This window comes from Centroberyx affinis, unplaced genomic scaffold, assembly GCF_046629955.1.
Source record: "Centroberyx affinis isolate AG114_WGS23_722 - 3 ecotype Tasmania unplaced genomic scaffold, CSIRO-AGI_Caff_v1 ptg003986l_1, whole genome shotgun sequence".
Classification (NCBI taxonomy): domain Eukaryota; kingdom Metazoa; phylum Chordata; class Actinopteri; order Beryciformes; family Berycidae; genus Centroberyx; species Centroberyx affinis.
In genome coordinates this window covers 118,225-142,943 of record NW_027281803.1, presented here as the reverse complement: position 1 = coordinate 142,943, position 24,719 = coordinate 118,225, and the positions used below count along the sequence as shown (strand labels likewise).

Here is a 24,719-nt window from a genome sequence, read left to right as displayed (position 1 = left end):
AGCCAGCAGGTTAAGTAAAACTGAAACCCAGGCAGTTAGTTCAGGTTCAGTTTCAACTTCAGAATAGTGGTTTGTTGTAATAATTTATTGGCCAATGAAAATATCACTTTTTTGGGGCCTTTTTAGCTGACTACTTACCCAGAGTGACTTATAAGGAGCGTATCAGTAGCGTTCGGTGTCTTGCTTTGACAGGACGCATTCCTGTTAATTAACACACGTTGGCGGTTGCGGGGCTCGGACCTTTGACCTTTCAGTTGCAGGACGGCCTCTCTAACCGTCAGGCATCTCATTCCTGCCAGCTCATCCCGCCGTATCCAATCTCACGCTGTCTCCCCTTGCTGTCCCGTCTATCCCGGTGCCGTCCTGTCACCTGTCCTGTGCCTCTCCCTGTCCCGTCCTATCCAACGTCATCCTACGCCTTCACATCTGTTGCAAGAGTCTATATTAGGGCAGCAGGGCGGCCAAGTAGTTACAGAGACCGTCCCATATCTAGAAGGTCACAAGTTCAACAGCTAATGTGTCCAGTAACTGTCATGTGTCCTGTCAAAGTGTCTGTGAGCAACAATTTGCTTGCTCATTGTAAATCTCTCTGGAAGAAAGCGTCAGCTAAATGTAAATGTAATGCACAGGCTGCAATGTTGTAGTAAACTACAGTTTAGTATAATTGGCCTTTAAATTATTGCAAGAAACCAATGTTAAGTTGAACCTGAGCCTGGCTAAAAATGCTGAAATATTCAAACTGCCTAATAACAACCTCCAAAATCATTGAAACCCCAGCTGAAATATTGCAGCTGTAGAATAGTTCCTAGTGTATTTAATCTTTTTTTGACTTTTTTTGCTAACGCTCTTAACCGTGGCAACTTAAAATGAGTGAGCAGGCAAAAATTCAGTGTCTTGCTCAAGGACACTTTATCCCACATTGGCTATTTCTGGGATAGAATGTGTGTCCTTTCCATCTTGACCTTTGACCTTTTTATACAGGGAAGGTTGGCTTATTCAGCAATGCTGAGCTTTTACCTTGTACAGTTAGACACAGTCACACCAGGGGACTGCCCAGTACAGCCAGTCTGTTATTGTTGCAGCTGCATCATGAGGATCTAGTGCCTTGCTTACCTTGATGGTAGTTGTTCAGGTTCCCTGCCCAGATTATCCCAGGTGTCTGGGAGTCAAACCGGGGACCTGCAGGTTACAAGCCTCTCTAACCTCTAGTCTGCTGCTTCCCATCCCTGTCACCCTAACTGATGTGTATAGAGGATTTGTAGTTGGGTCACAAATCTCCTTAGCAACCACAGCTGGCACCATTATGGAGGTCCAGTGGAAAATTGGCTATGCCCAAATAATGGCTAAATATATAACAACTGGGCTCGAAAAAGATGCTGGAAAAAGATTGTTGTGGTGTGGATGGAGATCCATTCAATACTGTTATAAGTAAAAGTGAATGGTCTGATAAGGTGGATTTGTTTCCAGATGTAGGTTACTGTGACAGTGGATACTGTCTTGCCTTTAGCTGTAACTCTACTGCAAAGCACTGCAAACTGTCGCTTGAGAAGAGTCAGCTCTGTTAACCTGAACAAACAGTTGGCTTTTGGTACTGTTAGCTAGCTAACTAACCAAGCCAATTTAACACACTGTTAACATGTAACTACTAGACACTACTAGTTGCTGGCTGTGAAAGTTACTACTGACTAACCCCACACATTGTAAGCTGCTGTTCGTAGCCATTGGTGCCTAAGAGCTGAGGACCTCCAACATGGCTGCCAGAAGGTGTGTTTGTTTGTTTGCTTGTTTATTTGGATCCCCATTAGTTGCTACCGGGGTAGTAACTAATGGGGTCCACACATAAAAAACAAACACATCAACACACTACATACATAGAACAGTCAACAACACGACCCTCATACCGCTCACCCAAAACCCAGATCCCCCATACCCTCACAGAACACTCTCAACTTTAAAAGAAAATCACTCCAATAACAACAACGATAATAATACTAACAATAAACAGAGAAAACAAAATAAAAATAGAACAAAACAAAAAAGAACAAAAAAGTGTAACATGTTACATCACATGAACGCCCTCTGTGCTTGGCTGTGCGTTGCAGGGGTCCCGGTCCAGCGGCAGGGTGCACAGCTTCGGGAAGAGAGACCAGGCCATCAAGAGGAACCCCAACGTCCCTGTGGTGGTCCGAGGATGGCTCTACAAACAGGTCAGGACACACACACACACACACACTGAAACACACACTGAAACACACACTCATACTAACATACGCACATATTAGCACCCAAATGCATCATACACTGACAGGTCAGGACACATGTCTATTTAATATAGACATGGATGGTTCTGCATGTGTATGTGCTGTTTTGGTTTGTGTATGCCCTGTTTGACATGCTCACACACACACACACACACGCACACATGCACAATAACACGTGCACGTACATATCACACAGACACAGTGAACACATTTGCTCAATACACACACACACACACACACACACAGAAACACTGCCATAACCAACGGATGACATCTCAACTGGGCTTGCATGATGACATTGATTAGAAAATCAACAGCAGACAGCAGCAGAAAGAGCTCGCTGGAATAAGGCACTATTGGCATAAAAGGCTGATTGATTGATTGATTGATGAGGATACAGGTACCGCCCTCCCGACATGACAGTTGGGCCTATTAATATCTCCTCTTCACACTACAGGAGTGAGTTCCAGGTTCAGCCTTCACACCTTATTATGTTGTTATTTGCATGGCTCTGTAACACTCCCGTCAGTGGCCTAGTTTGTTTTTTTCTTTCTTTCTTTCTTTCTTTTTTTCTGTTTATGCTTCCGCAATATAGAGCACCTGCTGTTCATCTGAGACAGACTATTACTGGAGACTTGGCGTTTATTTGAAGTTATACTGTAAATAGCTGTAGCCGGCATGGTCCCACCGGAAAACCATTGGCCCCCGTACAAGACAAACAGTGAGGGATGTTGGTACGATGCAATTATGTTTTAATGACCACACACACACACACACGAACACACACACACACACACACACACACACACAGGCACAGACAGGAACGCACAGCCCACACACAACTAAATGTACATATGCGGGCTCACACACTGTATTAGTGCAATGCAATTATATTTTAATTACAACACACACTTAAATGCTTAAATGCTGGGCATGAACACATAACACACACACACACACACACACACACACACACACACACACACACACACACACACAGACACACACACACACACACACATATTCAGGCATAGATGCAGACATATACTCCTGCACACACACACACGCAAACAACTGTACATACACACACACAATCACAACCAAACGAACAGGACCCCATTTACTCACTCTCATACACACTCACTCACACACACACACACACACACACACACACACACGGACATATATGCATACATATTAAGCCAAAGAAAAGATAGAAATAGATGAGCGTTTGAAGTGTTTCTCTCCCTTCTGTCCCTCCTCTCTCTTCAAACATCACCGTTTTCAACCGGAGAACTAGAAAGACAAAACCAGCAGTAAAGCGGCCATGACAGGCCTAGCGAGCCAGCAAACGAGTATAAATGATCACTTCCTCTCTGTCTCTCTCTCTCTCTCTCTTTTGTTCACTCTCTTTATTTCTGCTTGTTTCCACCTGACTCTTTTTCTTTCATTCTCCATATTTCTCGACCTCTCCCTATCTCATTATTTTCTCTCCTCTTTCATCGCTTAACATTACTTTCTCTCTACTCTTTCTCGCTATCTCCCCCAAGCTCTCCCACACTTTGTCTCTCATTATTCATTCATTGCTTACACTCTCTTTCTCTCTCTCTCTCTCTCTCTTTCTCTCTCTCTCTCTCTCTCTCTCTGCAGGACAGCTCTGGGATGCGTCTCTGGAAGAGGAAGTGGTTCGTCCTGGCTGATTTCTGCCTGTTCTACTACAAAGGTGAGTCTGTGTGAGCGTCGTCTGAAAGCTTTCCCTGTACAGTGTCGACCGACCTGCTGGCACTCAAAAAAAAATGGCTGAATTTCTCACTCTCTGCCCCCTGTAATGACTCGGCAACAGGCTGAGGACGACAAACACCTGAATGGGATTTTAACTTTGTCCAGAAGCATGGGAATTTACACACAAAAGATGTCACATATTTCTTTACATGTTGTATATGAAGAGCTCCACTCGTTCATTTAAGAAAAAGTGGCACCTGCAATGACAAAAGTTCACTATGGAATATTATGAGGGTTTTGAGGATCTTCTTATCCTGGAGATGTAATCATCTGTATTTTTGAAATATTGAGTAATGAACAAAAGTCAAAACTGAACCTAGAGTGTGCTGTTCTGTCAGTGACTTGAGGTTTAGATGATTTTGATTTAAAATGTAATTAATCTAGGAAATTGACTGAGGTCAGATTTCACACGGAAGCATGGACGGACTGAAGGACACACACACACACACACACACACACACACATTCTTTTGTCAAGGCAGCTATCTCTCCTTGTTAAGCGCTGTGGGAGTATCTTGCACAAGGCTACGTTTTAAATTAACAAAGATCAAGGTAATTTAAATCCGCACAAAAAATCTTATTCATCTAATCGCCCAATCCTAATGACTCACAACTTTTAACAGAATAAATACAGCACATTTTGGGGAGTCAACTTGATGAGAACATAGACACCAAAATCATTTATAGGTCTTTAGATGTTTTAATATGTACAGAGAACATATTATGACACTGGTCATGTGTCTGCCCCCTCATCCATGCTGTCTCTATGTTAATGATTGTTTAAGTTTCATAAATATGAGGACGGATTGGGGAGGGTGTTGTGCCAAAATGTGTATCTCCTAAAACGTGTTTTTACCATGGCATTTTGCATCCTCATTCCTCATCGCTTTGCCTCTGCACAAGGAAATGATTGTGGGGGAAATGTGCTTAATAAATGACAAGTACTAGACTTATGTAACACCTGACAACTTCCTGGTAGAATCAATGGACTCTTGTGATTTGACAAACAAGTGTGATCTTCATTCATTTAGAGGCAGCTAATTAGGCTACTTTTGGAAGGCTGCTTTTATTCTTTGCAGTTGCGCGGAATGCTTTTAAAACGTTAAAAACAGGAAAAAAAAATCCTCAAAATTTAAAATGATTCTGGGGGTTTCTGGCGTGAAATCGAGGCGGAGACGCACCGCCAGGGGAAACGTACCTTTAGGGGATACGAATTTTGTCACAACAGCTGTCAACAAAGTGGTTTCGGAGTGAAGTTTGGAGGTTATAATTGGACTCTGATGAGACAGGATTGAACGCAACTGCGGCTGAGAGCGAGTGATTTGATCTGGGCGGGCGTTAATCTGGTGTTTCCCAGTGGTTTACGGCTCAAACAGATGGATAGATAGGGGAAAACACACACACACACACACACACACACTTTCACGCTCTACCACCAGCGTTCCCATCTCCCTCCCTCCCTCCCTCTCCATCAGTCTCCATCTCCTGACTCTCTTTATCTGTCCCTACACGCCTTTCTCTTTCATCTCTGTATTCTTTCCAAACCTTCTGGGACACGCTCCCCTGCCTTGAGGAAAGGATGAAATCAATTCTCTGTCTTCTCCTTTTCTGTCTCTCTCTCTCTCTCTCTCTGTTTATCTCTCCGCCTTTCTCTCTTAGCTCAAAGGTTTCTCCTCTCAACATCAAACCCCCTTGATCTTTCCGCTGCACTACATCTCTCTCTCTCTCTTATCCCCTCCCTCCACTCCTGGTGGATGTGTTGCTTGTTTTCATAACAGTCTCCTCTCACTTTCTCCCTCCCTGCTGTCAGACTCCCGCTCTTTCATTTGTTTTTGTTTTTTTCTTTATTTGTTTGTCTCTTATTTCTCTCTCCCTCATGGCCCGTGTCATGGTGACAGAATGGTACCGTTCTTGTCCTGATTGGACGTAATCTGACTCCAGTTGTCAAGGTCTGTCCTGCTGTGTGTGTGTGTGTGTGTGTGTGTGAGAGAGAGAGAGAGAGAGAGAGAGAGACAGATAAAAAGAGCTGACCGTCCAGCCCACCATTTAGGGAATGTCTCCTCCAAAGCTCCTTGAATTATTTTTAACCAATTACCCCTTTAATCCACAGCACCACCTTATCACCTCTCAGCCAAACACCCTGCTCTGTGAACACACACACAGCACACACACACACACACACACTATCTCTCTCTCTCTCTCTCTCTCTCTCTCTCTCACTCACACACACACACACTCACACAGGTGCACATACACGCATACAGCTGACGTACACTCATATTCTGAGTCTGTTATTAACTTTTACAATGAGGGAATTGTTGGATACACACACACACATACACACACACACACACACACACACACACACACACACACACATTCTAGCGCGCTGTCACAATGTTCAGTGGAAAACAAATACCCCGTACATCTTTATTTATAGACGTGTGAACTAATTAAGATAGGACAGACTCTGATGGCATACGCTGGCAGGCAAGTCTGTGTGTGTAGGTGTGTGTAGTGTGTGTGTGTGTGTGTGTGTGTGTGTGGGTGTAGGTGTGTGTACATACACACTATGATCTCAGCATGTAAACCGGATGAGCAGACACGGAGAGGAATGGCGACTCGCTGCCAGTTGGCCCGGGCCGGGTTTAGCTCTCTGACACCGGGATACCAGAGTGGACTTTACTGCTTTGGCACAGCACCCTGGTATGAATGACGGCATGTGTGTATGTGTGTATGTGTGTGTGTATGTGTGTGTGTGTGTGTGTGTGTGTGTGTGATGATGATAGTGATTCCAGAGAGCGGTGAAATTAGTGGGTGATGAGTGATATTTTACTCCCTTGCTCCTGCCTTCCATCCCTATCTTTCTCACCGTTTATCACCTTCCTCACCATGATTCTCCATTCCCTCCCTCTCTCTCTCCTTCTCTCCCTCTATCCCTCCTTCTCTCTCTCTCTCCCTCTCCCCCACTCTTTCTCTCTCTACAGACAGCAGAGAGGAGTCGGTCCTAGGCAGTATTCCTCTGCCCAGCTATGTCATTTCACCCGTGGGAGTCGAGGACCACATCAGCCGCAAGTACGCCTTCAAGGTACGGCATCACCTCGTCCTGCAGTTCACTCAAATTTTGATTCCTGTCTTTGAATTTCTCTGTTTTTAGGCCATTTTTGTTGCTGGGATGTTATTATTAACTCCAGATTAGTGAATGCATGCTTAGCTGATGATCACCTTTTTGCTGCTTTTGGATGAAAACCTTGCATCTCCAAAAAAAAAAACAAGGAATGAAATGAAAAAAGAAGAATTTTACCAATTGACAACCATGTAGGTTTTAATATCAAATGTTGTATGTTTTGCATAATGTGTAATGATCATTAAACCTACTCAGCACAAACAAGACCATGTAACAATGGAAAAAAATACACTAGCTGAAAACTCAAATATTTTACAAAAAAAGAATGAAATTGGAAATACAAGGTTTTCACTTGACAGCATGAACGCTTCTGTGGAAAATAATTTGACAAAAAAAAAAAAAGTTGTTGAGACACTACCGGGATCCATGAGAAGTTTCTGCTGTCACAATATGTGATTACTGTGAATTCTGACCCATTCTGCACTTTTTGAAGTTGACTGAACACTGTTGACACTGATAAATGTGGTAGTTGGCTGAGGGATGCATCATTTTTTTTGAAGTAATTCAACCCTGAAGGGACGTGAAAACATATTCTAAAGTGATAATTCCCATGATCCTGTACTGTATACCTCAATAGGTAGAGCAAGGCACCAACACAGCCAGGGTTGGGGGTACCGTTCCCACTGAAACCACCCATGTTGGATGAAAGTGTCCACCAACTGGCTTATATTGTTAATGACAAGCAGAGAAGTACATTACAGTACAGTATATCCCCTCCCATAACAGAAAACCTATTGCATATGACCTTTTCCCCCAATAGAATATTGTCAAGCAGAATTTTATAATTTTACATAGTGTACACATCTAATTTGAAATAGTATCTATATATACTTTTTGACGTTGATCAATCCTGTCCACTTGTGTGAAACCGAACAAACAAAGCTATAACTTCACGTTGAGAGCCGGTTATGAAAGGCTCTCAAGTGCATTCTGTGTTGTTTTAAAAAAGTCTAAAACAAACTTTCAACTTGGGGGAAAATTCAGTTGACTTCCTACAACCAATAGCTGTTATACAATGCCCACCACTACCCAACCCGGCCACCAGCTGTTGTGGCGATGCCTGTTACCACAGTGTGTCTGTCAGTGTCTGGATGGAGGTCGACAAGCTCCTCTCTGGAATGGAATGAAGCTGCTACTTTGCTCCGTTCCCTCTGGGACGAGGCTCTTTGTGGTTCTGTGTGGTTACATACGCACATAAAGCACATACAAATGAGGGGATGCACTTATGTATAGATTAGAAATGTGCACAAATACACATGCACAAGGCATCCGAGCCCACGGACCCCCCCCCCCCTTGCCTTTTGTTAAATCAGTCAACCTGCCTGGGGCCAGTTGCATAAAGCTAGTTTAAGACTATTCTAAGCCTTAGACTGGTCTTAGATTCTCAGGTTGGAATAGTCTAATTAAGACTGTCTGTTACTTAAGTATTACAACTGACTTATTTTGAGGTAGGAATGTTAGCCACCTTCCCCCCGGCTAATCTTGAGTTAAAAACTTTGTTGTTATGGCAACGAGTTGGCCTGACTGTCAGAGTGGTGGACGTTTAAATACTGAAGCTGTTTCATACAAGATGCCAAATCTTTGGTTTTTGGGAAGAGTCTGAAGAAGAGAGAGAGTCTTTAGAGACAGAAACAACCCATTAGAGATCTACAACAACCAAGAAGTAATACGAAGAAACAGGTAAATATAAATGTCTATAGCAAGTTTGACTTAAAGTCACATTTAAGTCTAAGACCAGGTCTATCTTTATGCAACTGGCCCCTGGGCTAAATTTCACTATATAGGGTGGCAGGGAGGACTAGTGGCTAGAGAAACCGGCCTGAGATCCAAAGGTCATAGACAGTCCATGTGTGTCCATCAGCAGCCATGTTTCCTGATGAAGTGTCCTTGAGCAAGACACTGAACCCGTTTCTGCTCACTCGTTGTAATTTGCCTGTTAATTGTTGCCTAAAATTTAAAACGTGAAAGTTCATTGACTGTCCAACGAGTCTCACTGCAAGCATGACACATCTGAGGCCCCGGCCAATAGATAAGCACGTATCTTCTTCAAGGACTGGGTGCATAAAGATGTCAGAGTCCTACCTGATCCCCAGGGGTTTCTCAACTGACAAGAGCAGCGTTGACGCCTTGATGCTGCTCACCGTTCGATGGGTGATGATGTCAAAACGTGGCTGAAACCACCTGATGCTGCTCACTGTAAACTCACTCCCAAGTTGAAATGCCTCACCATATAGAATCAGGGATGTAGTGGAGGGTAAACCCAGCCAGACTCACCTAACTCCTAAGTAGAAACTGATATGCGGGAATGAATGATTTTTATTTATATTGGTGGTTGTTTCTCTTTTGATGACTGGAGGTCATAGTTTATCTTTTTATTTACCACTACATCACTGAATGTAACGGATCCTTTTCAGGTGAATACACACCTGAAAGACGGTGTGTATTCAGCGTTAGTGAGCGTTGGGCTTGTTTCATTTTATTTTCAGCCAGGTCTGAGGGCAAGTGCTGTATGCAAAGTGCCTGTGACCATCAGTTCCACCTGCCATCTTTATGCACCTTGTCCATGCTGATGTTGTTCCTCCAACATGGCCGCTGTTTTCTGATGCTGTGTCCACTGAAAATATATCAATTCTGTTTACACTCTTAATCACCGAGTGTACAGTGAAAGTGAATTAACTCCAAACTTCGGCTCAGGTCTTTACTGTAAAGATATTTAGTAGTTGTGTGTGTGTGTTTGTGTGTGTGTGTGTGTGTGTGTTACCGAGTGCGTGACAGAAAGGGGAGTGGACTGGTCATCTCTTACCCTAATCTCTCCTTCTCCTGCACTCTTTCCAACTTGCAACCTACCTACATAAATGATTCTTAGTGTTTAGTTTAATCCACTTGGTGCACCAGGTGGATGGGGTTTGCCTTATGGGAAAGCACAAAGAATGAACAGAAAGTTAAGACCATCACAGGAAACTATTTGAGAGTCAAGGCCAGTATACTTTCTGAGACTGGCAACGTAACTGACACTATCTGAATTGTCTTGATGCAGTAAACCCCACCCATCTGCTACTCAAAACAGATTAAAACAAACTCCTACTAAGAATTATTTGCAAATGCTACTTGACTTAGGTCTGCAACCCACACCAGCAGGACCACAATTAGCCACCTGAGGGAGGATGAGCGAGTGTATTTGACTGGTGTGTGTGCGCGTGCGTGTGTGTGTGTGTGTGTGTGTGTGTGTATGAATGCTGCAACTACTTACTATCAAATCAGTCTTCAGGCATCACAACCCTATTTCAAAAACCTCCAAGGTCCAGCAGCCCCCCGCCCCCCCCCCCCACCCATCCACCCCTCCCCCCCTTCCCCTATTCACTGAATCCTCTTCCTTCTCTTGTTCCCATTGGTCGGCTGCCTGACTGGGACCTCCCTCCCTCCCTGTGAGTGTGTGGCCTCGTCCAATGACAGTCCACCCATAAATAGGTACTACACCCTCCCACGTGCTCTCCCGCTTCGACAAATGTGTACTTGGCACCCTTGATGTCTACCATTGGTGTGGTTTCTTTGGTCCGAACATGAGAGAATATACAGCAGCTGTGTATATTCTTCTGTTTTTCTTTTTTGACGCATGAGAATAACGTGTCCGTTTGGCTGACGTGGTTGTGGTTTTTTTCTGTGTTCCTCGTCCTTTTATTCAATTACCTCCCTGTCTCTCTCTCTCTCTCCCCCTGTTATCGCCATATGAATCTTTGTACTTGGCTTATCTGGTTTTGGGCTTATCGTTGATCTATGTGCCGCTCTCGTTATCTGTTCCATCTGTCACACTCTACTGTACCAGCATGCAATATTCTGACGGCGCGGAGGAAAACTTCACTTCGTTATTCGGGACTCACGTTGCCTCCTGCTGCCGTTCTCAGAAATGTGGAGGGGGAAAAAAATAATCTTCAAAAACTTTTAAAGGGATCTGTCAGTTTGGATGTATGTTGTTAAAGCTACGGTTGCTCAAACTGGTGTTTTTCCAAAACCAAACGCTGCTCGAGTGAATTTAAAGTGGAAAAGCCTGTTTCAAGTGCTATTCTAACGTCATAACAGGCTTTTTACACATAGAGAGTAGGATGACTGAATGTATTTCCAAAAGCAGGAATGATTCAAAAAAGAGACACCCTGAAGCTATTGTTGTCTCCTTTTGGATGTTTTTCAGTGTAAATTCAATTTCTACCCTTGCTAGTTCAGGAGAATGTACCTTATCTGGAGCTTTTGCGGGGCTCTGGCTGCTGAGGCTTATCTTTTTAGGCACAATGAGTCTTTAAATAGCGCCTGGACAAAGAGAACCAGTGTGTGAGTGTATGTGTGTGTTAGGGGCTGTCCAGAGGAAAGGAGCCGACTCTATTGTTAGCCTTTCTGAGTGCAAGTAGTAGAGGATATTTTCAGTTTATGGAGGGAGGGAGGGAGGGAGAGGATGGAGGGTGAGAGAGAGAAAAACAGAGAGTGGGGGAAGTGATTAGGGCTGGAAAATAAAGAATAAATAAAGAGAGGAAGAGATAGGAAAAGAGGCTGGAGGTGGAGAGGAAGGAAGCGATGAGGTAGAGACTGAAGTGAAACAGAGGGGAGAAAGAAAGGGCGAGAGAGAGGGAGACTTTTTTTTTATTCTTTAATGAAACATAGTGTGAAATGAACGGGAAAAAATAACCAGAAACACCCTTAAAAATCTCACCAACTCCCACACACACACACCCACAGAGAGAGAGAGAGTAGAGGCTTTAGCTGTATATGGAATCAGTGTGTAGGTGTGACGGTCACGCACTCACAGCTGAATGACCCACTCAGCATTCCTGCTAAAGAGTGCGGGGAGGGGGGGGGGGGTGGGGGGCGCAGAGTCTCCCCATGTTATTTTAGGCTGCTGTCAGTGTGTGTGTTTGTCGGCGATGTCTGTGTGTGTGTGTGTGTGTGCATGCACGTGTGTTATGCCGATGCGACTGAAATAGGGGGGGAAAGGGCTGGAGATTTGAGTGCTTTAAGGGGATTGGGCTTTTAGGTGTGTGTGTGTGTAGTTGTTTTGCTATCATTGTGAGAACCAGTTTGAGTTTTAGACCTTTGGAGCTTATGGAGCTAGTTCAGGATTAGGAATTTGGGTTTAGGGTTGAGGTTAGAATCAAGTTTAGGTTAGTACGGAGCCCAGGAGTGGCCATCGGGAGAAAAATAATTTATGCGGTGGCCACGATTTACTGTAACGTAAAGATAAGATAAGACGTGTAAGATAGAATTCGTTCCCTCGATCTGGTTAAAATGAGCCTCGTTTTGGTTTATTCGTGCGCACGAGATACAATTTGTTCCCTCGATTTCCTCTTTACGTGCGCACAAATTGCCAAAACGTGCCCTCGAAAAAGTGATATGGTGCTCTTGATATATAACACATGCGCTCTTCACGAGCTTATAAAGAGTCAGTGCACATATTGGTGATTATGTTTAAATGTCCCGCAGTCCTGGGTGTGTTGCAGCACCTGATTGTGTTTACATGGCCTGGAGGTTAAGTGGCTAAATGTGTTGCAATATCTGGGGGATTTGCCTATTCAGTGTAAACAGACAATGGATATTAGCATACCAAATCCTTACTAGGCCTATCTGCAATACCTAAAAGGTTCCTTTTAAGTTGCATTTTTTCCTGAACTGCACAGTTTAACGAAATCGAGGGAGCGAATTGTATCACGTTACAGTAAATCGTGGACTCAATATAACTTTTTTTCTCTCCCAATGGCCACTCCCGGGCTCCATAGGTTAGGGTAAAGAACAAAAGTTTAAAAAAAGTATAAGGTTAAGAATGTAAGGTTAAGGTTGGAATGTAGTCAATGTAACGTCCTCACAAGTACTGCAATATAGTACAAACCTGTGTGTGTGTGTTTGTGTGTGTGTGTGTGTGTGTACACTGCACATGCATGCCGATATCGCTCCACGTGCCCAAACATCTGACTGGCCTCACAGTCCTCTGTCTCTCATCAAGCAGCCTGTCACACCGTAGCTGTAGCCGCCCGCCTGTCAGAGTGCTGATAGTGAGTGAGCGGGCGTGTTTTGACAGCTGCTTCCTCGGGATGCTGTGATCCTTTTTTTTTTTTTTTTTTCAAAATTTCAAGTTTTTTGGACACAGCTCCCATTCATTTTTAAGATTAGTGGGTGCTAATGGGTTTTCCTGCCTGTTTCCTGCCTTTTTGTTGTATGTTCCTTAACACATCGCTTTGTCCCAAACATGGCAAGGTCTGTGGTTTTCAACCATCGTTTTAGGAACTAATTGGTGAAATCAGCTGCTTTAGTGTTTGGTCTCGGGTCACGCTGACACATGATTGAAAACCACTGGCCTCGACACATTAGGACTCAGTTCAGCTGTGTGTCATGGAGGGCTGAGAGTCTGCAGGTTTTCATTTAAACCAAAGACTACAGCAGGCGATTTCACTCATTAGTTCTTCCTTTCTGATTGAAGCTGTGCCAATCCACAAAATCACCTGCTGAAAACCTGCATCGGCCCTCCATGACACACGATTGAACACCCCTGCATTAGGATCATTAGCCTGTTGGCCATTGGTTTTCATTTCTGGTCATCAGGACCCAGAACCCTGCTGGTTTCATTCCAACCATCTAATCAGGGACTGATTTACACCTGGGATGCTTGGTGAATGCAGTTGATTACCTGGTAGGATAGAAAACCAGCAGGACTCTGGGTCCTGAGGATGAGGGTTGAGAACCACTGTGTGGGTTATGTGCACTTGCAGTCAGATTTTAACATCAATAAATATTACTATTAATTTAGAGACGCTAGTATAATTACCATAAACAAAGACCATCGCTGTGAGGATTGTCAGTCTCTACCGACCGCTACACTGCATTTTACATTGTAAAATGTGAGTTTTTAAAGTCAATGTAGTTTCACTCACCCCCTCCATCCCCTCCATCCCCCCATACCCCCACTCCTCCACCCCTCCACCCCACCCCTCCACCCAAGCACCAAGAACTCTCAAATTTTTAAATACAGGCCTGGTGCAGACTCGTGGACATACTGATTCACACACATGACTGGTTTTAGTCCAGTGTGTTAATGATTCAGAAAACTATATTTTGAAGTCAGTTTGTTAATGCTCACTAGCAGCTATCGAAACGAACATGTTTCAGCAATCAGATGTCACCAAAGTTTCCAAAGGGGAAGTGAGCCATCGAGCCGGTAGGGAACCTGGGAGGGACGGAGGGATAAAGGGATAGAGGGATGGGAGCGAGACACACATCTGGATCTGTATGCTGGGATTTATTCAGAGATTATAGTGGCAGGGAGACCGCAGGACTGACAGTCAGCATTCATTTGTTTTATTCATGAACCGGTTCAGTATGCCTACATTAAGCAGGGCCTGTGTGAGAGGGCGTGGTGTTTTGCGTGTCCTTGACGGTTATCATGCTGCAAACAGGCAGCTGAATTTCTGAGGAATCACACTCATTAGACCACAATAGAAACCAAATAAAGAAATCACAGAGAAATTACTATGTAGCCCCAACAATGGATGCCACCACAACACTCCAACACACTTAATTATCCTGCATACATTATTCAGTGCATGAATTTGGGTAGGGAAGATTTAGTGTTTAATTACTTATCATTTGCATGCATCTGTTGTTGAGTTGGCTCTCGTTTGTCTTCCGATCCCAACCACCAAACACTAAAGGAGGGAAAGAAGGAAGGGGGACGTTTTTAGAGCCGTACTATACAGCTGCAGACTTTCAAAGGAGCTGTAACATTCACAGCAAAGTCGATTTTAAACCTTTGTATCAAGGATACAAAACAAGTGTTGTTAAAGGAAAAACCCACCCTAAAACACTTTAACACTCTTAAAAAAGATAAGATAAAGATAAGATAATATAGCACTTGAAGTTGAGCTTGAAGATAACTATTGACGATGTACCTTGCATTTCAGAGCCCATTTTGTTGTTTGGTGTATTTCTCTTATCTGTGTGGAAAACTGGCCAAACATAGATGACGTGACATCATGTCGACATATTTCCAGCAGCTACAATGGACTCTGATAGCAGAAAATGTTTCAGCGATTTAAAGCATCAACATTAAATATCAGGTTTTGGTGTCAGTCCTTTAGAATCAAAGAGCGAGGCCGAAGACTCACCATTTTGCAGTCACTCTCCACCTACTCATATAACCCCCAGCTGAATACAACAAGTTCAAGGGAAATGTAGGAAATCACTAACAGAAGAAGTCAACGACGAGGCAGAATGAGGGAATGTGGGTTCACCATAAAAGTAAATTACAACACAAAAATAAATCATTGCACATCACAGATTGATGATGAGTAACAGTAGAGTGTCTGAGGGTGGAATTTTCCTTCAATACCAATATTACATTGGTTTGCAGGCAGAGTTTAAAATAGAAAGATCTATCAAATCACAACATTATAACAAATATGAAACACATATGAGTCAATAAGACCAAAAGTAGCTGAGATAGCCATGGTATATTTTTTTTCACATTCTACAGATTGCATCTTTAAAATATCTGTGATGATGAATGGGTGCAGATGTGCTCTTGATTGTGACACACAGCAACAACAGCGCGTTAGATGGCCTGACTAATAGCCTTTTTACTGTGCATACAGAGAAATATCCATGTAAGGTCTGAATCTGCCTGTCACAACTACGACACTTTAATTACAGAGTACAATTACCTTGTCATGGAGGGCGATCTCATCAATTTTACAGTATTTCACACTGTCTCTTAGCAGGAATAAGGTACTTTTTCCATGCCAGACAACTGCACTTTCCTTATATTGCGAGATAGATAGTTATAAAATGTAACAGACATCCATATAGGGCTGCAACTAACGATTATTTTCATTGTCGATTAATCTGTTGATTATTTTCTCGATTAATCGATTAGTTGTTTGGTCTATAAAATGTCAGAAAATGGTGAAAAATGTTTCCCAAAGCCCAAGATGACGTCCTCTAATGTCTTGTTTTGTCCACAACCCAAAGATATTCAGTTTACTGTCATAGAGGAGTAAAGAAACCAGAAAATATTTACATTTAAGAAGCTGGAATCAGAGAATTTTGACTTATTTTTCTTAAATAATTACTCAAACTGATTAATCGATTATCAAAATAGTTGGCGATTAATTTACTAACTAATCCATTAATCGATCAATCGTTGCAGCTCTACATCCATACTTGTCATGGAATAGTATGCGATCCTACAGGGAAAACCAAAGGGAATAGATACTATATTATTATAACTATACTGTTTACTATTATAAACTGTTTTTCTTTGCCATTTAATATGTTCTTAGTAGGTTTTTAAGCTGTAAGAGCGGGTAAAGACCAGGTTTGTTCTGCCTTCTTGTGAGGTGGATTTGGTCGGGTTTGGACTCTCTCTTTTCCCTGACACTCACATGTTTCTATTGGTCCATAGTACTGGTGTACCTGTCCTCTCATTGGTCAAAGTTGTGGCTTTGTTAGTCTTAACTGGCTGGCGTTTTTGTCTCTGTATTTCTATTGGCTGGTTTCCGTCAGTGGCTCTGTCTGTATTGGTCGATGCTTACGTGTCTCTTGATGTCGTTTCTCTTGTTGGACAGCATGATATCTCCGTGTCTCTATGGGCCGAAGCTAAAGTCCGCCTAACTCAACGTCTCTCACCTGATTCGTCTGTCTTCGGCGTCCGCGGCCCTAACCCCCGCCTCCTCTCTCTCTCCCCATAGGCTAGCCACACGGGCATGCGCTCGTACATTTACAAGCAGAGCTCTATGATTGGCTCGCAGGCGGAGCACGGCGGCATGCGGACCTATTACTTCAGCGCCGACACCCAGGAGGACATGAACAGCTGGCTGAGGGCCATGAACCAGGCCGCACTGATGCAGAACCGCAGCGACACACTCATCAGGTAGTGCTGCACACACACACACACACACACACACACACACACACACACAAACACACACACACACACCCCTCATTCAATTACTGAACACACTCCTAATAATCTTTCACTGCCATGTACCAGGCCGCTCGGTCAACAATGTACTCAACGGACCCTACTGAACACACACACACACACACACACACACACACACTTACACTGTACTTCATTCACTTACAGACCACAGACAGCTAACACACTCTCAGTGGTGAATATCTCAGTGAGAACAACACCAATTACACTTATTAAGTATTACAGGAAACCTACACACACATGCACACACACACACACACACACACACACACAAACTTTCTCCCTCTATTTACTGGACTATACAGTGTGATGGCCAAGATATTGTCATGCGTATACGTGCTACATATATAATTAGGCAGATACACATGCACACACACACACACACCCAACAGCTTGCCTAATTTGACCAGATATACATAAATGCACACACACACACACACACACTTGAGGAATTGTTATGGAATAACATAGTTTATGTTCAGTCCAGACTGCGGCTTGCCCTCACTTCGTTTTGTTATGTTAGGCTATCAGAAGTCAACATCCGTCTCCTTATACCCATAAAGCTTTGCGTTTTGGGCTTGTTTCCAAACCGCGGTGAGTGAGTTCTCTTGTTGGACGAGCAAGAATTGTGTTTTCAGGCGTCTCAGTTCGATTATTCGGTGCCACTCGAGGTCAAACGGCGTTGTTCTCACCTGCCAAAATGACCCAAACTAAAGGAGTACATGCTGCAGAGTTTGACTAAACCGCTCCAAACACGCCCGGGGTGAACGTGCACTGAGTTCCCAGCTGTGGAACGTTTGACTCTGACTCTGCGGTGGCCGACCTGCCTGCCCCGTCCTGCCCTTTCCTCTGCTGGCAGATGGAAATTCCTGTGTGTTTGTCTGAGTGTCAGTCTTCCTGACTGACAAAGATAAGCCTGCCAAGCCATCCATCTCTAGGGGGTGAACACACACAAACACACACACACGTAGGGCTGGACGATATGGTTGAAATCAATATCACGATAATCATAAGGATAATCATAAGCGAAATCACGTCAAATAATCAAATTAATGTTCATCATGTTGAACCGAATGGTAATGTTTGGTGTGATGTCAAACTAAACTGAAATTTTCACATAATATTCCTACCATACTTCATTTTGTGTAGTATGGTAGGAAGTTTCTAAATAAAATTTGCTTGTTCTCATCAGTTTAGACAGCAGAATTGTGCGTCTCGATATCCCAAAATCACCATATCATCACAATATAATCCCACTGAAAGACGATAAACGATAATATTGAATTATCGTCCAGCCCTACACACACACACACACACACACACAGTATATCCTTGAACTTCTGTCCTTAAGAGAACCTTCACATTAATTTGACTACATTAGTTTCCAAACCTGCTGACCCGAACATTAACCCTCACTTCTACACGGCTAATGTTAACCCTTACCCTGACCTAACCCTAATCCTTATTCTAACCTTAAACTTGTCATCCTCCATCCATCTATCTTTAGTGCTCAGCGCTCATTGCTGTGGTGTTTCTGTACTGCACTTGCCACAGAAGACACACACAAATGCACACACACACACAAATGCACACACACGCACACACACACACACAGTCTGCCCTTGCCCAGTGAATGCTGGTGAGAGATGGTATGTACTGGAAGCAAGGATGGAAGGAATAGAGAACACGTGTGTGAGAATGAGAGTGTGTGTTTGTGTGTGTGTGTGTGTGTGTGTGTGTGTTTGTGTGTGAGCCAGGTTAGACAGACATTGATTGATGACAAGAGAGCAGTGTTTGTTGTGTCAGTATCTGTCTCCATAGGTTTCACCTTAACGGTCTGTTAGGGTTGACAGCTACTTCTGCTATGCCACTATTGGTCTGTGTCTGTCTGTGTGTGTTTATGTCTGTCAGGGGCAGCAACTGTGTGTGTGTGTGTATGTGTGTGTGTGTGTGTGTGTAATCAGCGACATCTCCATATAAACATATTTATGTTTTGCTACTCTCTATCGTTCACTGACACAACACAATAGTTAAGTTATTTAAATTCTACTTTTTGCTATTCCATTTACTAATGTGTTTTTTTTCCATCTCACAATTTGTCTACAGCTTTTCTAATTACACCGTCTGCTTGGGCCACATCTAATTATTAGACAACTTTTTTTTGTTTGTTTTTTATTTTTATTTTATTTTTTTATTTTTTTATTTGTTTTCATTCAAGTCCAAGGTATATTATGAGATTTTTATATACAGGGGGTGTTATAAAACATTATTAACATATTCTATAAGGGACTGTACTTATAAAACATTAAAAAACATTATAAAAATAATAAAAAAGAGCTTCATAGCCACTTATAAATCACTACAGGTGCTTTTAGATCATCATAAGACATTATAAACATGCTTTAGTGTGTTGTTTCTACACTTGTAATGTCCAATGAATACTTACTTCATTCATTTTTGTTTTTTACTTGTATGTCACTATAAATAAGTCTGGTTCCTGGGAAATGATAGATATGGTACCCAAACATCCCGATACGTTACACACAGTCTAACAACTCTGTGACAGTCCTTATGGTGCAGCTTGTGAGCGTACTGTATTTGTTTACGTTCATTCAGCTTTCCGTTTTACAACAGTACAATCTGATGTTATGAAATGCTGTTTCTGAATGAACAGCCGCTGCCTCCATCTATTATTCATGTGTTGGTAGATCAAACACGCTCCATCATTCACTGACAGGACTCAGACTCCCGCAGCTCATAGTGCTCTGGGGTTTTTTGGAGGGAAAATCCCACAAGGCTATGCTAGCTGTAAGTTAATGACAAAAGGGAAACGTAGCTGAAGAGAGCCTCCGAATTTTTGAAACCACTACCAAACATTTGGGTTTTTTTTGTTTGTTTAAAGAAAATAAGCCAATAGTATTTCTCTGTGTTTTTCAGACTCTCTCCCGTTCAAGTTTCAGGGTTTCAATTTGGTTCTGAATAAAATACTTTGAGTGCAGAAGGCACTGGTATGTGGAAGTGAATTTTTTATGCATGTAGGAGATGGAATACAGAGCAACACACTACTCAGTAGCTAAAGGATGCAAAAAACTGGAATACCCTGTTTAACACAATGTGATTGGACAGACCAGTCACCAGATTGCCAAGTTATATCTTCCAATACCGGCTGTTGGCGTGGAGCATTCCTGCACTTAAGGCTATCTTTTCGTTAATTCATTTATTTTAAATAAACTTTGGTGCGATGTTCCAGTGAATTTCAAAGCCGTGACTTATTTCTCTAGCCCAAACGCCTCTTGTCACAAGGGATTTTATTAATGAGCTTCAAATCGAGTTGTGGCTCGATTTGGCTACAAGGCTTTTCTTGCCAGCAGCCTTGCTTTAAAAATGGTCTGTGCGGTGTATTTAGCCATGTCCAATTTCTGTGTTTTAAGTTGGGCACAAGGCTCAAAGTTTCTCTTATATGTGACAGTTGTCCAGTTCAAATTCAGTTCAACAGGACAGAACAAAGACCTGGGAATGATGGAGCTTGATATCCATGGGATATCAGGGAAATGATCAAATGAAAGAGAACTGGTGCTTATCGAGTGAAAATGACTGAAACCCTTTGAGAGGGTTGTAGAAAAAAAAATCACCTGTCAGGATAACAGATGAAGCTACTTATCACCCCGGTTCTCTCAGGAATGAAACTCTCGCAGCGCTGAAGAGAGAGAGAGACAGAAAGAGAATAAAAGAGGGACAAAAAGGCCAACTTTCATCCGGTCCTTTCCGTTTCCATCCCACTCTCTCCCCAGGCCGTCAGAGAACTTCGACAAGTTGAGCACGTTGGAGCGGCAGGCCGTCCCGCAGACCAACCACGTCAACCACAAGAGCAAGACCCCCGACCCTGAGACCGCCAGGCCCATCGTCCACGAGGTTCTGCTCGAGCCCATCCACCGCGACGCAGAGGAGCGCTGCAGCTTCCACAAAGACACACCCGCCGCCGCCGCCGCCGCCATCACCGTGTCGGAGCTCCCCATCGGAGCCATCGTCATGGAGATGGACACTCACGCCTCCCTCCCCTCCAACCCCCTGTCCTCCTCCCTCCCCCAGCAGGACCCTGTGTCGGCCTCGGCGCCCGTCTCCAGGGTGCCGTCCCGCGCCCCGTCGAGAGCCGCCTCCACGCTGCCCCCCGGCGCCTGCACCAGGAACGGCCTGGTGTCCACGCCCAGCCCCATCCTGGAGCCCAACGGGATCGGGGCGGGGACGTACCAGAGGGCCCCGCCGACAGAAACCGCACACAGGCAGGTGCAGAGGAGGAGCGCTCTGGAGCAGGTGGAGCACTGGGTCAAAGTGCAGAAGGCCGAGCACAAAGGGTAGGTCACTGACACATAATGCACACAAAGGGATTTAAAAAAAGAAAGAAAGAGTCAAAGAAAGAGAAAGAATCAAAAGTTTGGACACACATTTTTCTTTAATTTTATTTTTCACATTTTAGAATAAGAGTAAAGACATCAAAACTATGAAATAACACAAATGGAATTATGCAGTGACCAAAAAAGTAAAGCAGCTGCCCTTTGCCTTGCTGGAAAGGCAAAGGCTTTGGAAAGAAATTCATACATAGGCATCAACTTCACTATTTATATTTGTCTAAGAAACAAATTTCAAGCATTTAAGCATAAGCCTTTAGATCAAAATGGCTTTAAGAGAATGAAAAACATAGAACATTCAATCCGGTGTGTCCAAACCTATATCCAATATCCAATATATATCCAATATTTCATTTTAAAAAGAAAGTCAATATTAGTAGATAGTAGATATTAGATGTTGTAGACATTTTATGGCAATATTGTATGTGTAAAATGCAAGTTTCTTTAGTTTGATTTTGACCTGGGTATGAACCATGCAGACAGAATAGATTCCACCACAACAGGGCAGCTAAAGTAAACAGTCCTTGTAGTCTGGTAAGTTCATGCAGGCTACAATATTTATAAGTCCAGTGAACGGTTCCCTCTAGTGGTGTTTGCCTGGGGATAAAACACACCAGTGAATCACTCCAATCCTCATGAGGCTCGTCTGGTCTGCACTGTGCAGAGCTACACTTCTGAACTCCGACTCCAGTGGAAAAATAATGAGCTTGTTATAGTTAAGGAATATTATGCACCAATGATATACTACAAGGACTTTAACTATTTATATTGCACTTGTCAAAGCATGACAGTTCAAAGCAGGAACAACAGTCCAGACAGTGATGAACAGGCAAGCTGAAAGAGTTTCATATTTATGATGAGCGAACCTGATGAAGCCTGCTGGTGAAATGTGTTGTTTTATTCTGATGCTGCAATATACGTAGATACATATGTGAAACCACTGCTTCTTAAGAACTCTGAAAATGTGATTAATTTAAGGCCTTAAAGTATTAAAATGTTAAACTAATTAAACAGTTATCAGAGATCTAATTTGTTTCCACCATGCAGTGACAAGTAGAATAATGTCGAACAAGGTTAGTTGTTGCAATATGCAAAACATTTACTTTTCATTGTATCTGCTTCATTAAACATAATTGAACTTCATGCCTATTAATAAAATAATTTCCTGGTTTGCTTTTTATTATTCTACTCATTTATAGTTTCAGAACTTTCATTAAATATGTCCAATGAGAAATAGGCTTATTTTGCCAGCTTTCTTAAATTCAATTCCAGGAAGCATTAAAATGGTCATAAAAGTCTTAAATTTGGCTTTCTGAAACCTGCAGATACTGTTCACTGTGCAGTAAAACACTTATGTCTCTCCTTATGTCTCCCGCTGTTCCTTCTCCACAGCCCTCCGTCCAGAGAGAACACCCTCCCCCGCCGCACCCCCCCCACCCAGCCCAAGTTCACCTCCGCGGAGGCCTACCAGACCCTGCCAAAGACCCCCCGCCACAGCCCCCCGCCGGCCGCCCGCTTCGGGGAGTACAAGTACGCCCAGGACCGCCTCAGCCACTTCCGCCTCACCCCGGAGCAGGGCGGCCCGGGCACCGGCACCGTGTGGCAGCTGTACGAGTGGCAGCAGCGCCACCAGTTCCGCCACGGCAGCCCCACCGCGCCGCTCTACACGCCCGCCCCGGAGTACCCCTTCGGCCCCCGCCCCCCCTCCACCGTGCCTCCCTCCTCCTCCTCGGCCCCCAGGTCGGGCTCCGAGGGGCCGCCCCGCTGCGTCTCGGTGCCCCCCTCTTCTGCGGACATCCCTCCGCCGGGGCCGCCGGGCTCCGGCCGGGCCGGGTCGCCCATGCGGAGGCCGCACACGCCTGCGGAGCGGGTGACGGTCAGACCCGTGGGCGAGAGGTCGGTGGTGGACATCCCCTTGGCCCTTTCCCCCCGCCGGACCAAATCTCAGCTGCTCAAGGTAAAAGAATGTCGGACATTAGCAGCTTCTCCGCTATCTGCTGCGTAACTGTCCATCAAAACGCTTTCTGGTTATGTTGCATTCATGATGTTTAAAGCTGCACAAGGCAACTTTGCATGTTGGTGGCTCCAAATGGCAGCGAGAGGTAACTAGTTGAAAAAAAAATTGCCCCCCCCCCCCCCCCCTCGTCACCACATTTTGTGCCCCATAAAACCTTGATAAATGTATCTCTAGGTAACCCTTATTGGGGAAGATTCTACAATTAGATTCAGCTGAAGGATGTTTTTGGGGTGTGGTTACTCTTTAAGTTTTGATTCGTCAGTTCCTGTGGCTGGAGGAGTGTCGATACCCGACACCAGAAATGAATTTGGGCAAATAAAGCCAAACTACGGGGTGTCAATTAAGAGGAATGGGATGCTCTTCAAAGCACGTGGGATGAGGCGGATAAGACAGGTGTATTTTTACCTACAAACTTTGCCTAGTGCAGTTTTAAATTGCTTGATGGGTATGGACATTACATTTTAGCCGACTCTCTTATTCATGGTGACATACAATGAGTGAGACAGTAGAAAAGGCTTAAATTCCTGGATTACCAGCATCACAAGCATCCAGTAGGAGGAATATCAGGGACAAAGCCACAACTACCACCCTAAAAATTACGAAAAAAATTGCATGCATTGTAGGAAATGGTAGGTGATGTTTTGGGGCTTTTTTTCCAAACCAGACAGGAGCAATATCCAGTATAAACAGAGAAGGAAGGAAGGAAAGAAGGGCTGTGATTTAGGAAGGAGACGTAGATAGTGTGCAGGCAGCGTGTTCAGATGCTGTTGCTACCCACAAAACCCATTAGTCAAGATGCAAAGTCACTGTGACTTTTCGTTTCTGTTGTCAGTGTTTTCCGCTGATTGGGTTGTGTTCACCTTTGCAAAATGAATTCACTCTCGCCTGTTATTTGTGTTCTTCCAAAGCTTGAAGTATTAACAATTTTTTTTTTTTTTTTTTTTTTACTGTTATGCACCTAAAGGTCAAATAGAATAGTTCCTCATCCAGAAAAGGTGTCAGTCATCCTGACAGAGCGGGACGGGTGTTGGAACTGTGCTCTAGTGAACAGAATAATTATTTTAGTGCCTTGGGGCACAAAGGCAGACACAGCCTTA

The 24,719-nt window shown here is 43.7% G+C and overlaps 1 protein-coding gene across 1 annotated transcript in view; it reads left to right on the top strand.

The window, feature by feature from the left end:
- Window positions 1-24,719, top strand: part of plekha7a (pleckstrin homology domain containing, family A member 7a) — a 137,665-nt gene that overhangs the window by 88,121 nt on the left and 24,825 nt on the right. Inside the window, 6 exon segments of the mRNA XM_071541982.1 lie at window positions 2,103-2,207; window positions 3,912-3,984; window positions 7,030-7,130; window positions 16,949-17,130; window positions 20,991-21,551; window positions 22,998-23,562. Coding sequence (XP_071398083.1) covers window positions 2,103-2,207; window positions 3,912-3,984; window positions 7,030-7,130; window positions 16,949-17,130; window positions 20,991-21,551; window positions 22,998-23,562 — 1,587 coding nt within the window.